This window comes from Caretta caretta, chromosome 1 (assembly GCF_965140235.1).
Source record: "Caretta caretta isolate rCarCar2 chromosome 1, rCarCar1.hap1, whole genome shotgun sequence".
Classification (NCBI taxonomy): Eukaryota; Metazoa; Chordata; order Testudines; family Cheloniidae; genus Caretta; species Caretta caretta.
In genome coordinates, this window is record NC_134206.1 from 231,776,502 (window position 1) to 231,791,546 (window position 15,045).

General features: G+C 41.3%; 2 protein-coding genes across 8 annotated transcripts in view; both read right to left on the reverse strand.

Annotated features, from left to right (window-relative positions):
* Positions 1-3,234: 3,234 nt before the first annotated feature.
* REP15 (RAB15 effector protein) lies at positions 3,235-9,436 on the reverse strand. Its single transcript, XM_048825825.2, has one exon. It carries the CDS (start codon positions 5,458-5,460, stop codon positions 4,759-4,761), a length of 702 nt encoding a protein of 233 aa, XP_048681782.1. The 5' UTR covers positions 5,461-9,436; the 3' UTR covers positions 3,235-4,758.
* Positions 9,437-9,518: 82 nt separating this feature from the next.
* The window catches only part of PPFIBP1 (PPFIB scaffold protein 1), a 178,871-nt gene continuing 173,344 nt past the window's right edge, over positions 9,519-15,045 (reverse strand). For all 7 annotated transcript variants that reach the window (XM_048825799.2, XM_048825751.2, XM_048825741.2 and 4 more), the window contains 3 exons: positions 13,932-14,111; positions 13,533-13,598; positions 9,519-12,156 (listed from right to left, as the gene is read on the reverse strand). In XM_048825799.2, the coding sequence (XP_048681756.1) occupies positions 12,070-12,156; positions 13,533-13,598; positions 13,932-14,111 (333 nt within the window). In that variant the 3' untranslated portion in view covers positions 9,519-12,069. The remainder of the gene's footprint in view (positions 12,157-13,532; positions 13,599-13,931; positions 14,112-15,045) is intronic.

Here is a 15,045-nt window from a genome sequence, read left to right on the forward strand (position 1 = left end):
GAGACAGTGCATGTGTGGGCCCAGTGGACAGTGGTTCTCCTATGAGCAGTGCAGAAATGCAGACACACCTAGAGCACCTCTAAGACATGGTTCTGCTTACAAGTGGTGAAGAAATTGTCTCTTGTTTTTTCAAGGTGACTGTCTAAGCTGGGATGGGAGGAAGGGTCCCACCTCTAACACACTCCATGCCTGCAGAAAGCTCCATGTTCTAGTAGGAAACATTGCTGTGGAATGTTTGCCCTTGCCATGGTGTCCAGAATAGATTAGCTCTCACCACCCCAATCCCACACATACTGCCCCTAATGTGGGGTTTTTTTCCAGTCTACTCAGAGATCCTTTGAGTCCATTTCCTCCCTCTGCTCACTAGTGTATTACAGCTAAACACAAAAGCTGTAAATGCCATAAAACTATATACTAGCCCAGATTCCTCACCTGACTCACTGCATGTTTGAGTAGATTAGGTTAACTTGTAGCATCACCCATCATTCAGCCACCAATGGGTAACAGTAAGAAGGGTTTGTTACAGGGTAAAAAAATAATAAAAAACCTGTACTAGGGCCTAAGAATAATGTACAGCTCCCTATGCAATTAAAGAATACTAGTAAATGCAATTGTGACAGTCAGTCATGTGCACACGCAATGTTAAATGACTCAATTACATTTCTTACTTTTAAAAAAGGTTTTCACATTGAGGGACTAGAGGAGACTCACTGCTTAAAACCTCACATGTTGGTGGAAATCAAATCCAGTCTTACCAAATACCTTGCTGTGTCACCACACTTCTTGGCAAAGTTAATTAACAAATACTATAGTGAGGTCTTATTAGGAAACTGCTTTGCTTTATAAAATATTTCCCAGCATGCTTACATGGGGTAAATGAGTGTCAATCCATAGAAAACTCTGTTGCTATATACCAACCAAAGATCTAGCCCCATTTGTCTAAAGTAAAAAAAAATAGATTTTACTTTGCAAAATGGTGCTTTTTTACACTATTGGCTAATGCACAGTGAGGCTAGGGCCAATACTACTTGTATTTATGACACAAACTGTATTGCCTAACTGTCAAGTTAAAGCCAGCTGCACATTTAAATTAAAGGTACAAGAAACTCACTTCAGGGAAAACTGAAGTTTAGGTTTTCACTCTCTGAACATGTGCCTGCAAACACCACATCAGTCTGAGGATAGGTCTAACAGTAAGTAGAGTTGATCAAAAATCTGATTTAGCACCAGTCAGAACAAAAGTGGAAATATCAACATGTGTTGTGGAATGAAAAGTTCCAAAAAGCCCACAGAGGAGAATGGCATGTCACATGACAGATGCACACAGCTTGATATGCCTCCTACCTTTACAGGTGTCTACCTTTCTTACTGCTTGGCCTTTTTGGCACATGGTGGCCCTGGGGCTCTGCTACTCAGACTGGGTCCCTGGCTTCAGCACCTGTGTTTCTCACAAGCTCCAAAGGAGCTGGATGCCTGCTTACCCTCAAGGGAGCTCTACAGCCAGCAGACATGTTGACAGCCTGTCAGTGTAATGACACCATTTTATTAGTCAATTGGAATATAAAATGGAGGGACATTAGCTTGGGTAAAGCAAAACTGCATGTGCCTGGTTGCAGCACCTGGATTTCCCCTCAACCTGTCCTGGTAAAACAGGATCTCATTGCAGTCCCCTCACCCTTTATTTCTTTGTCTCACACTTCAGTCATGTTCAGACCCCCCATCTGGCTCCCATTGTTAAGGATGTCCTGGGGTCCTGCAGTCATCCCTCAAGAGGAAACAGGTGAGAAGACAGCATGAGGCCCCTCCTGCTCATGGTGGGCAGAAACTTTGGTGGTGGTGGATGGGCCAATTTTAGCCTACAGGGTAGAGAGGGGAGGAAAGGCAGTGACAGAAGGGAACAGGAGTCAGAAACAAGGTTAAGGGAAGGGGTGGGGGTAATGGGAAGTATGGGGAAAGGGAGATAGAAACAGGAAATTCTCTTTCTGCTCTTTGCGTTTCTGGGGCTGCCCAGGCTGCTCCCTGAGTAGATGACAACACATTGGGAAACTCATGCATGCTTGTACATTTTAAAGAATAAATAAAACAGTATGTGCAATCAAATCAATTGATGTCCATCTTGTGTCCCTTATTTCAGAGTCTGGGGGGTTGAGAGGTCTGGTCACATTGTTCTCATGGGACCTGTGGCTCTGGTCCAGGCAGTTGTCTTCTAGCTTAGTTCTAAGGTAACTCCATTAATACCTTAGCAGTTCTTGATACACCATTCTTCTCCCTCCCCCTACGTGCCTATGCAACGCCTGCTTGGTTCATTGCTTACCCTTTGTCCCAGGAAAGAAAATACAGTGTAACGAAGGGTAACAATGCAAAAGGGAGCAGAGAAATTGAGTCAGACATACCATTCCTAAAAATAATACGTGAACTTAGCATCTTTTCCACATGGCGCTTAAGGCATGAGGTACCACAGCAGCTGTGATGGACACAGGTTAGTAGACTGACCTGGAAACTAAACTGAAATGTTCCACTTCGGGTTAACCCAACTCAAAGCAAAACATTTCCCTTTGATTTTTCCAAAGGAAAACTGAAAAAATGTCAGCAACATCTGAAGTTTCTACTGAAAAATTTCAATGTTGCAAAAATAGCATTCTATGTTGAAACAAACCATTTTGACAAAATATTCATGACTAACTCCATTAATAAATAAGTTACCAAACTAATGGATAACTGAGGCTTTCACAAGACTTTGTTCTTGCAAGGATTTTTATAATGAAGGCAATGGAATGTGCTACCGAGTTCAAACAAAAAGCTGGATAGTCACCCCCAAAGTATCTATTTTTAAGAGACCAAGTTTTATCCTCTCCTCCTTACTGAACCCCTCAATACTTAAATACACTGAAATCTACACTAAGGACCACTTCTGTTAGACAACCCTGATCTCAAAGAACCGTTTTAGCATATGCAAGGCTTCTCCTAATAGGACAGCTGATTGTTGTGGATCTTGGCTGCTCACTTAAAGACAAATTGCAGTGCCCTTACTGTTTTTTCTTCTCGTATTTTCAGTTCACCGATGGGCCTAATTCCGTGCGTCATAGAAATCTGCTAGGAATTCCAGGCTTGATTCTGAGCTCTCTTTTATGCTGGTGTAAGGCAACTGACTTTAGCTGAGGTATGCCTGAGTTACATCAGGCCATATCATCTCCATTTTCATAACCACAAAGATTGCAAATTCAGTACAGCTAATTGATTCTCAATATTACGTGTTTTATTTTGTCGAATACAATTTTTACATTAAAATAGAAATTTGACTATACAACTTAAAGTAGAAAAAAATATGAAAAGGATTTGTGAAAAGGAGCTTAATATCCCAAAAGTTAAATATTCACAAGTATAGAACATAAAGTCTTTTCAAAGGTGTAAGCTGGTTTAAAGTATCACTACCAAGTAACCAAAGCCATTGTAACCACATAGTGAATTTGTAAATTCCTCTTATACACATAATCACTACTTGCTTTCCCTTGAAAAAGTATTTGGGATTATACAACCTGAAACTCACATGTTGCTAACTAGAAATTAGGCAGGGAGAAGGGTGGGAAATCAAGAATGTGGCTGAAAAGGGAGCATGACTAAGTCCTAAAATGTTGAAAAGAATAATTAATCTCTGAATAATTAAAAGCACATGGAGAGCATATGTAATACATGGGGGATTTAACTTCAAATACAAGACAGCGTGAAATTCTATCGCAGGGGTTCTCAAACTGGGGGTCGGGACCCCTCAGGGGGTCACAAGGTTCTTACATGGGGGGGGTCCCGAGCTGTCAGCCTCCACCCCCAAATCCTGCTTTGCCTCCAGCATTTATAAGGTGTTAAATATATACAAAGTGTTTTTAATTTATAAAGGAGGGGTCGCACTCAGGCTTTCTATGTGAAAGGGGTCACCAGTGCAAAAGTTTGAGAACCACTGTTCTATCGCCATTGAAGTCAATGGCAAAACTGCCATGGACTTCAGTGAAGCCAGGATTTCACCCCCTATTTTAAGTCTTAAAATACTCTGCAAGACCACTTTCCTTTAACCAAATAGTGATACTTTCAGTCCTAACCTCCCCCGCTTTGTCTGCCTCGTCTAGTGTTTTTGGGGCTGGGATTTTGTCTCTTACGAGGTGTTTTCTGCAAGGTATGATTCCAAAGTCAAGGCATCACAGCAATACAATAATAAATGATTAACAGACTACCATTTACTAGTGAAAAGAGTTACATATAGGAAAGCTTCTTATGATCATTCAGTCTACATCCATGCCACAGCAGGATTAGTCTCTGCAATCATGGAACAACAGATTTTACACCCAGCATTATAAAATCATGGCATCATTGCCCTTCTCTCTCATTCCAAATAAAAAAAAAACCAACGACGGTCTTTATAGCAACTTTCTGTTTAAGAAGTGCCCACACTCTCTAGGTAAATGTAGTGAACTCAACTCTTCCAAAAGATCTTTCACAGGTTTGGGTGTGGAGTATTAAAGTTCTGAAGAACAGAATATTCTTAAAATTAAGCCTCCGGTATGAACACATTTTCTGGAATGTATATAGTGTTGATTTAAAAACTGGAAAGAGAGTTAATCATCTTAGGTTCTATAAAAATCAACTGCCTGGACTAAGTAAATATGTTCAATAGTGTGTGAGAGAGAAAGAAATGCTGATGATTGAAAGACCAGGACTGGATATTCTTTGGTGATTGGGTTCACAGCCCTTTTACCATAAACCAGGAGTTTAAAGAAAGTTAATATACACCTTGCCCACCTCCTTGAGCCCATTTTTCTTACAGAGGCAGTTTTCAAGCATTTCTTTTGTGGAGAGGAAGCTGTCAGTGTTCAAGATAAACTGCTTTAGAGCATTCTCGCCTGACAGGTGATTTTTTCGTTTCTCCTTGTTGATGCTGTCGAGCAGGACTCCTCTGATATCCTTAGGCTTCCCTGGTACTCCAAACATTATAAAGAGGCCCAGGCAGTCTTGTCCCACCAGTGTGCAGAACTCTTCCAGCTTCTCAAACCTGCTTTGGTTTTTGAAAGGCTGGTCTGCTAACTTGGCTTCCTTGCTGGGCCCAGTTTCATTGTGGAGGAGCTCAGCCATCTGCAAAGACTGCACGGCGATCTGAAGATTGATTTGTTTGTCGGCTCCAGATAAAGTCCAGATCCAGTCAATCCCAAGCAGCAAAGACTGTTGCTTTGTCATCTTGCTGGTCGCGATACGCTCCTCCACTCCTTTTTCAATACAGAAACTGATGAAGTTAACCAAAAAGATCTCATTTAAAGTATCCATGGCTGGGCGGAATTGGCTCTGAGGATCTTCAAATCCAAGGTATTCTTTCAGCTTTTGAGATGCATGGACCACTCCTTGGCTGAACACCTCGTTTATAATGAGAATGTCAGCCTTGTTTTTCTCATTATATTCCTGTGATAATTTCTGGCCCATTTTCTCGGCAAAAAAGATATTCCCACATGCAGAATGCTCTGGGGTAGCTTCTTTTTCCTCTCAGTGAAAGCTGCGTGGTCACACGGTTAAGACATACCTTTAAATATGCACAATGTTCACCCACTGCTTACCAGAAAAAAGTCACACCGATAGCAGAGCTATGCTGTGCAAACAGGTCACAGTTCCGGAAAGGCAGATACACATTTTTCTGGGCATGCTCTCATCCAGCTCACTACCAGAAACCAGCTGAACAGGTTGGGTAGCTTTCACACACAGTAGCACTTCCTCAGTGTGCATTATTCAGACTTTACACCTTTATCGTTAATTCCAGCACCAGTTGTTTAACTTACCGTATCCTTTTCTGTTTTTAACAAACAAGCCCTTCTAGGGAGGCTGGCTGGCTCACCGGAATATGGAGCCATCCAGAACACTGGTTCAAATTCAGCTCAGGACAGTGGAGACCGATCTTCATTGCCATCTGACAGCTCTTCAGAGAGCTGTGTGAAATGAGCGGGTGGTTTCAGGTGCATTCCTAGGGGACACTTGTCCATTTTGCAAAATTTGCTAGCAATAACTAGTACCCAGGAGAAAGGCCAAGGAAAGAATGGAAGCTAGGAAATCCACTTGCCCCAGAGAAATACCTTGTAAGTCAAGGATGGGGGGACATTTGCATGACTGTTCCTACCTGCCTGTACTGTCCTTCTCCTGGGGAACCCCAGACACTAGGGCTGTTCCATACACCGCCTTTTATGAATACATAACAGTTTATATAAACAAGCTCTTCCATTCTTACAAAATCCATCACCCTCCTCTCTTTTCTTGGATTCGCTAAACATGATAGTCAGATGCATGCCATCTTCATAGCATTTGTCTGGATGAACCCAGGCCAGTTTTAGTTCTGCTACTTCCAAACCTCAATTCTTCAATGAAACCACTTCCTCTGCCCAGGATCTCATCAATATTGTCAAACACTGTCCTGTAAGAACTTTATTCCTTCTCCTCTCCATTCCTCCTTTCCCTCTTTGATGGCAGACATTGATGTGGAGATCTTTCTTCTAACTCTCTGCCTTTAATCTCTCAACCATCTCATCATACTTCCCATCCTCCCACTCCTGGCCTGCTGGCTGTTTTCCACCAGCCAACAAGCAAGCATGTCTCTCTTCTCTCAACCTAAAAAAAAACCCAAAACACCTCCCTCAAATGCTCAGGCCTTACCAACTACTTATATTTCTTCTCCCCTCTCTCTTGCAAATCCTTGTGCATGTTATCTACTCTCTGCTGGTTAGGCTTCTTCTCCTCCAATCTCTTCCTGAGCTACTTCAGCCCTTCTCCACTCCACAAAAACTTCCCTCATGAAGGTCACCAACAACTTCTTCAGAGGTAAGATTAAGGTGCAAGTCTCTGCTCTTGCTCTTTTTGATCTAGTTGTAATCTTTAATATCACTGATTAACTTCTCTTCCTTTCTACTTTAGTGTTTTGAAGCTCCCGGTTCTCCTTCCATGTTGGCCATTGCTTCAGTGACCCCCACTCAATCTTCTCTCTCCTTATTTGTTGGCAGGCCTAACATCTCTCTTCTGTTACGGAAACTCATCTGCATCCACAGATTCAACTACTCACCTCCAAGCAGATGATTCCCTAAGCTTCAACTGTCCCCAGTGTCCAGTCTTTTATGACTAAAAGAACTAAACTGTTTAATATGCCAATCAGTAGCAGAATCAGGGGCCTGTATAGACTCAGAAATTACAAGAGACTGGAAATCAGTTCTTATTTGCTTGCCAACAATTTTGTGTGGCTCCTCTTCATAGGACGTAACACAAAGCAGAGCATTTCCCTAATCTGAGGACACGATCTTTTACTGATTTGGATATGGAAGAGGTTTTGCTTCATTTGCTTCGAAAAGCTTTGCAGTTCCTCTTTGAAGTATTCCTCCCCATCTCTCAAGATCATATTTGTTTCAAGATTTGAAGAGATGTACATCTAAATTACACACAGAAAATATTTTTCCAATCACTGCAAGTTATGTGGTATCTGAGTTCCTAACTTTTTAGTTCTACATTGCAAGGAATAAACAAGTCCTATTATAATAAGATACACTCAAAGCTCTTTGGAAAGAAAAAAAAATTAAGATGTTTACTCCAAACAGTCAATTTAGGTCACAATATAGAAACAGGACCTGTGTGGTTAGCTGGCATGCAGGAAGATGCAGCATCTGTAGCCGTTAGGACAGTAGTACTCAAACTTATTTGATTGCATGCCCCTTCTTTGTGTCTATAGTAGTTACCAGCGTGACCCCCTCCCTCCACCACAGAAGTACGTATACGGATTTTAAAAAAAATCAACATGCAACTCTCACTAAATATGAAACCCATTAAGGCATTGATTCAAAAAGAGCCAGTGATCCACTGTAATAAGAGCAAAAGCAAAACTGCAATTGTGGTTGATGCTTACAAGTAAATGAGCACACTGTGTTGCAGCAAACGGATTAACATACAGAGGGCAAAAACTTTGTATAATGCTTTGCAGGCGTAACAGAAATCCGTCAAGATACACAGTGCCCTCTGAGGACCTGATATGTCTGGAGGAATGAGCTTTGCTATTCATTTCAGTGGGTAAAATGTGCGCAGGAAGGTTTTTTCCCCCCTAAAGCTTCCTGTGCACTCCCTCCCCCGGTTTGAGCACCTCTGTATTAGAGCCTTATGCTGGGCTATAGCCATGTGGATAAGAGAACTGGACTGGGACTTGGGAGACTTGGATTCTATTCCTGGCTCTGGCATTGGCCTGCTGGGTGACCTCCCTGTGCCTCAATTTCCCATCTGGAAAATGGGGAGCATGATGCTCACCTCCTTTGTGAAGCACTTTGAGATCCATGGATGAAAAGTGCTGTATAAGAACTAGATGTTGGTATTCGTATTCCCAAAAGAAAAGCCTGAAGGTTCTGGTTCAATTTTCACAGCTGCCCAATATACTGAGAGCCTCCCTACTGGGAGGAAGAGAGCAGTCACTTAGTAGGGAAATGTCCTGCTGCAAATAAGATGTTGAAGGCACAGTGATTAAATGGAGATATTTGTGGGGCAGTGGTGAGTGTTCATACTGAGGGTCATGTGGTCAGGAGAACTGAGAGGCATAAAAAGGTACAAGGTTGTGGTGAAGGAGGTGCAGGCCTTCTTCCGTAAAGTGATACCATGAGAAGGATTGCTAGGAAGCAACCATAACTGGGAGAGAGGCAGAATTTTTCCTGAAAAATAAAAGGCTAAAGAAAATTAAAATGTCATTTTAAAAAGTGACCATAATCAATGATGAGCTAATCTCAAAGGGTTTTTTTGAATAAGAACTCTATATAGCTCAAGGTCCTCTTCTGCTCATCTATTGTAAATAAACATACAGAAAAGTTTTATTTAATGTATTCTAGATTCCAGTTGTTCATTCTCCTCCATTTCCTGAGAAAGGCAGGTCTTGCACTTAAAGCACAAGATTGGGAATCATGGTTCTATATTCCCTGCCCTGTCACAGACTACCTATGTGACCCTGGGCAAGTCACTTAACCTATCTGTGCCTCTGTTTCCCTACTTCAAAACAGGATTTTGTGAAGCTTAACTACTGTTTGCACAGCACTTTGAAACTCTTTGCAGATGTGCCAAAATATCATCATTTCACTTTTCACAGTGCAACTCCACTATGGCACGGTATCAAGAGATCAATGGGTCAACTAACGTGGCTTTGAGAAATCATTATTGAACAACCCAGGAACAGAGTGCAGAGCTTTTTCATGACATTGTTGCCATCAAGCTGGGCTGGTTTAGGTCTGTCTCAGAAATAAAACTTGAGACCCCTTAGAAATCAAAGAATCGGCTAGCCTAATAGAACTTTATATATGGATGGATGGCTTAATAAACATATAACCACTGGAATTCTGCTTGGCTTTTTTTTTTTTTCCTTTTAAATGACGAGAACATAACTTTCCAGAAAATTAGTTTGCAAAGTATTCTAAGGTCAATTGAAACTATAAAGAAGACAGACAATTGAGATATTATTTTAAAAATGCAGAAGCCCAGAAATATTTGGCATTTTCCAACAGACTTTATTTGCTTTTACACAGCAATACATATTAGTTTATTTTGCCCCTCTTTACACACAAAATTTAAAATATCATAAGTGTATGTTTGTTTTAACTTCCTGACTTTATTTTAGCATTTATATTACTCTCTCCATAAAATAATCAAAGTTCAGATGATAGGTAGCTTGGATAGGATGGCCTTTTTCCAACCAGTAAACTGCTGAATAGAATGATTTTTGAAAAGACCTCTATTTACATTAAAATTAAAAACAAATGAACATCTAAAGCTCTCAGTAGGCTTATTGATAGGGCTGAATGGGGGAAAAAAACAGCTTTCTGTGAATATTTGTTTCAATATGTATGTTTATAATCCCCTTGGGATCTCTTTCTGTGAATGTTTTAACTATTGTGCTCACTTCCAAGAGAGTTTGCAAATGAGTGAATTTTAAACAACTGTTGGTTCCCAAGGGCAGGGGCCCATGTTTTCTTGTGTTTGTGCAATGCCGAGCACAACAGGACCCGGATCCCTGGTTGGGCACTATTTCAAAACAAATAGTAATTATACTGCAGAATATTCACAGAAAGCAAACTTCAAATTCACAAGCATTCACACTGGAGATCCTATTCTAAGTGTTACACTTAGCCAGTCAGGGAACAGACGCTTACCACCTGACCTAGCTGTCCAATCAAAATAGCTCAGATATCAAACCATCACAAGAAATTGCTGACGATCAAGCTATAGACCAAGAATTATTTGCAGAAATTATTCCATCAATAATTTTGAATAATGAATAAATAATTCATTATAAATTATTTGCCAAGCTCTAGTTAGTAAGCAACGAATGGCAGAGTTCAGTGTAATGCATAACGTAATTGGTTCTATTGAAGTTATTGTAGTTATAAATAAATATAAACCTAGGCTGCCCATCCTGTAAAAAAACAGACTGGTAACAGCGTACACAGTTATACTGCTAACCGTCAAAAAGTCTCAAATCCCTCCCAGCAACTTGTAGAAGCCCATATTAAAAATCTTGATAACGTCTCGATTGCCTTCCCAACTTCTGTAACAATAGATCGGATGTATTGAAATTGCCATAAATCTAACATTGGTTAGACTGTAATAACCAACTTATCTAGAACAGCGTCCTTCCCAATGCTTGTAACAAGAGCGATGATGAAAAGCATGATGAAACCCTTCTGTTAAAGCAAACAACATGGTAAGATAATTAATCTAGCTGTAGTTTTTTCCCCACAAGTAATGAAGCATCATGCCATTGTGTTACAATACATGCAACATTCAACACCTTAACAATCATCATTTTAACAGACAGAGAGCTAGCATTTTTTGAAAAGAACCATCAAGTTCTATAGAATGTTGGACACAAGATTTTCACTGGCTAGTTAGAATTTTAGAAACCTGATTATTTCAAAGCAGAAAGGAGCTGTGCTTTACAGAGGCATAAGTATTAGGCAACGTGTGTTTTGGTATTGGACTTATTCTTGGGACAAAACCCTGCCTTAGGTTTAATGCTGGGAAATTATACATTTCCTATATGTTTCTCTACATAACTTTTGCAACTATACAAGCCATCCTATTGGAAACACAATACAGAAATATCCTTCCCCACACTGAGCATTCCTCAATTTCAAGCTGTGAATTTTCCAGAATATTTTTAATACCATTAAAACCTTACTTTAATGTTAATAGCTGCTGCTGGAGGAAAAAAGAAAAGAAGAGAAATTTCAGATATTACAGATTTAGAAATGTGATGCAAGCAGATCTACATTTCACAATAGCTTCATCCAAAACATAAGAATGTTGACGACACGTTGCAAAAATTAAAAACAAAAGGAAGCAAACAGTTCAAAGGTCAGTATGACTTTTCCAGTAACCAGCTGGTTTGCAAACTGGGATCATCCCTTTAAAAAACAATTGAACCTTTCACCACTTTATGTCACAAAATAAAACTTCTGCTTTACATGCACTTCATATAATTTTTTTTAATATATAAAACAGTATAAAAATAAGACAGCAACAGTCAAGAGTTACCTTGAGTTTTGTGTAGGGCAGTGGGGCCTGGAGGCCTACGCTGGATATGAAAGGAAAGAACTGGTATTTACTTTGGACAAATCCATTAAAATAGGACACCAGTGATATCTTTTTTCAGCTGAAAGCCACACTGAATGCTGATGCAGGTTATTTACAAGTTGAATGTTTCCTATTATTTTGAAACCGCACATTTCACAACATGAATAAGCATAAAGAGCATTATGGCAGCCAATTGTAAATGCAATACTTTGGAATATATGTCACAGGTTTGTACATTAAATATAGTAAAAACAATTACACTACCGCTCACCAGTCTCTGGTTGGTTTATTTTTTATGGCAACTTTAGAATAGGCACCTTTTCTCCTTATCCACTCAAAAATATCACTTCTAACAAACAGAAGCAAGAACAATGTAATGTACATGATCTGCTGCCCATCACATATAACGATGATGTTCCTAGCATATAAGAAACTGAATTCTTTACTGGTATTCGGCAGTTACGGTCACACATTTGAATCTTCATCTGTTATACTGGCGCAAGGAGAGCAAGTAGCAAAGTCTTTAAACATTTCGTCTTCTTTTAACATGTGCTGCAAAGGAAACAAAGGAAGAATTAACACAGACTCTGACAAAATTAAGAACTCAGAATTGTGTAGTCTCAGGAAAATAAAATGCAATGCAACTGTAGTGAATCCTCTAGGGTGAAGTCATTCACCCCACTCCTCTTCTGCATCCAGTATATGCTGGGTGGAGATGACAGAGAATCATTTGCAGCTCCCTGATCCTAAAGCTGTTTTGGTCTTTGGCATAATGTAGAGCAGTCCCAGTATGCCTGGCTGCCTCTGCTGATAAAGGGCCATCCACCAGCCAGGGATTGCCATAGTGGCCACACCCTTCATCCCCAGCAGGATTACCCCTACACCAGTGATGATGCAGGAGTCAGCTATTGGAGGCTCTACACACTGGGGACTCCTCCCCACTAGGGGAACCTTCAGCTATGGTATCTGGCTGTTGTCTAGCCCCTTTGCAGTGTGGTGAAAAAAGACCAGATTTGGGTTCAGGTTGGAGCCCATGATTTTACAGAAAACCAACCCAAACCAAACCACACCTGGGACATTCTTTGTGGTGGTTCACGATAATTAAGGCTACGATGTAGTCACAGACGTCACAGCAGTCACGGATTCAGTGACTTTACCAGACCTGTGTGACTTCTTCGGCTTCAGCTGTCAACGGCTGAAGCTGGGGCTGGAGGTGGGACACCTCGCAGCTTCCCAGGGCCGTGTGCCCCTCTTCCCTCCCCCGTGCACCTGTGGCTGGGGCTGGCACCAGGACTCTGTGCCCCTGCCCCGCAGCCAGCCCTGGAGTGGAGGCTATGCGCCCCCCTGTGGCTGCGCACCCCCCCTGTGGCTCCTGGAGCTGGGCCTGTGCGCCCCCCACATGGCAGTGGGGCTCCGCCTGTCAGTCCCTCCCTCATGGGACTCCAGCTGTCATTCCTCCACCCCTACTTATCCCTGTCCCCACCTCCCCTGGTTATTTTTAGTAAAGTCACAGACAGGTCACAGCTCCTGTGAATTTTTGTTTATTGCCCATGACCTATCTATGACTTTTACTAAAAATAACCATGACAAAATCTTAGCGTTAAATATAAGCAGAACTCCGATTTGCACAATAATTCTGGACTTTCAGTCGACTTAAATATAGCAGGAGTTTCACAATATAAAAATTAACTTTCACCAAGTTCCGCAATAGACTAAAACCTGCCCAAAGCAACCACCCAAAGGGCTGGGGAAGAAAAAAAAAAAAAAAAAGGCAGCTCCCAAACACAGATGGTCTGCTAAGAAGAGTGAAGTAGAGCTGTGCTTGGCAATACTTTGGGACATTTCTTAGTACAGGAGGTTGTCTAAGGTTTTGGGCCATATTCAAAGCACGGATATTTTAGTTCTACTGGCAGTATTTTAAGGCTTACTGTCAAGTTGTTGATGCCTTCAGAGAATGCTCCTATTTGCCTCACTGTCCCTTCCGAATCTTCCATCTACAAGAAACAGGTCACAGGGGAAAAAATAATTTATACTTATCTGTGGTGGTAATTCAGTAAATCCATTAAGCAACAAACATGCTACATTATGCCAATTGTGGGGGAGTAAGTTTTGGTGTTGTGGAAAAGCTTACTTGTGCCAAATTAATGTCCAAATTCTGCGCATAAGTAGTTCCTTTGGACTTGTGTCAGGAACCATATTTTTTGGTAGTACCATGGTGTTCCATGACTGCTGGTGACAAGGAGTTAAACAAGCCAAGGTAAACACTGGGTATGCCATTCAAACCCAACAGCGCCATCGCCGAATACAAACAGCAGAAGTTGGTTCACCTGCTCCAGTCTATCCAAATCGTCATCGTCATACACTCGGATATCCAAGCCAGCCTTAAATCCTTTCTTAGACCCACTTCCAGATGCCTGTCCCAGTTCCATCGGGCACACATACTCTTCCACATCATCCTGCTTCTTCTTCCTCAGACTTCCAAAATTGCTGAAGGCAAGCTTCTTTGGCTTAAAAAGTTGGAAAAAAACTGTCATAAAATCAGGAATTTGGTAATTTACTCAGCCTGGATTTAATTAAGCTTTTATTCTTCCATCAGGTATTTAACTGCAAACAAATAATAGAGGCTCAGATCCTAAACACGTTAGCCTGAATATTTCAAATTTCACTACAACCAAAACCAGGAAGAAACAGATCCTCCTTCTTATTATTATTTGTGTAACAGTAGCACCTAGAGATTCACAACTGAGATCAGAGTCCCATTGTGTTAAATACTGAACACACACACAGGGTAAGAGACTGTCTCTGTCCCAAGCAGCTTACAAATATAAATGAACAGGGTAAAAGACAGAAGAAAGGAAGCATTATCTTCATTTACCACTGGGAAACTAAAGCACAGACCCATCACACAAGGTGACATACACAGCCTGCAGCAGAGCCAGGAACTGATTCTAGATCTGTAGGGCCCTACCAAATTCACAGTCCATTTTGGTCAATTTCACAGTTATGGGATTTTAAAATGTCATGATTTCAGCTATTTAAATCTGAAATTTTACGCTGGTGTAGCTGTAGGGGTACTGACCCAAAAGATGATGGGGAGGGGGAAGGAGGGGAGTGTCGTCACAAGGTTATTGAAGGGGGGGGGGTGTGTCGTGGTATTACCACCTTTACTTCTGCACTGCCTTCAGAGCTGGACGCCTGGCCCACAGCCGCCGCTCTCTGTACACCCAGCTCTGAAGGCAGCGCAGAAGTAAAGGTGGTAATACCACGATGCCCCCTAAAATAACCTTGCGATCCCCGTAAGCCCTTTTTGGGGTGGGACCCCCAGTTTGAGAAACGCTGGTCTGCTTGGTGAAATCTGTATCGTATAGGGAAACAGTACACAAAAGACCAAATTTCACATGGGAGACCAGATATCACGGTCAGTGATGCGGTTTTCACATC

Coding starts and splice junctions, on each gene's coding strand:
- REP15 (XM_048825825.2), bottom strand. CDS start 5,460: ATGGGCCAGAAATTATCACAGGAATATAATGAGAAAAACAAGGCTGAC.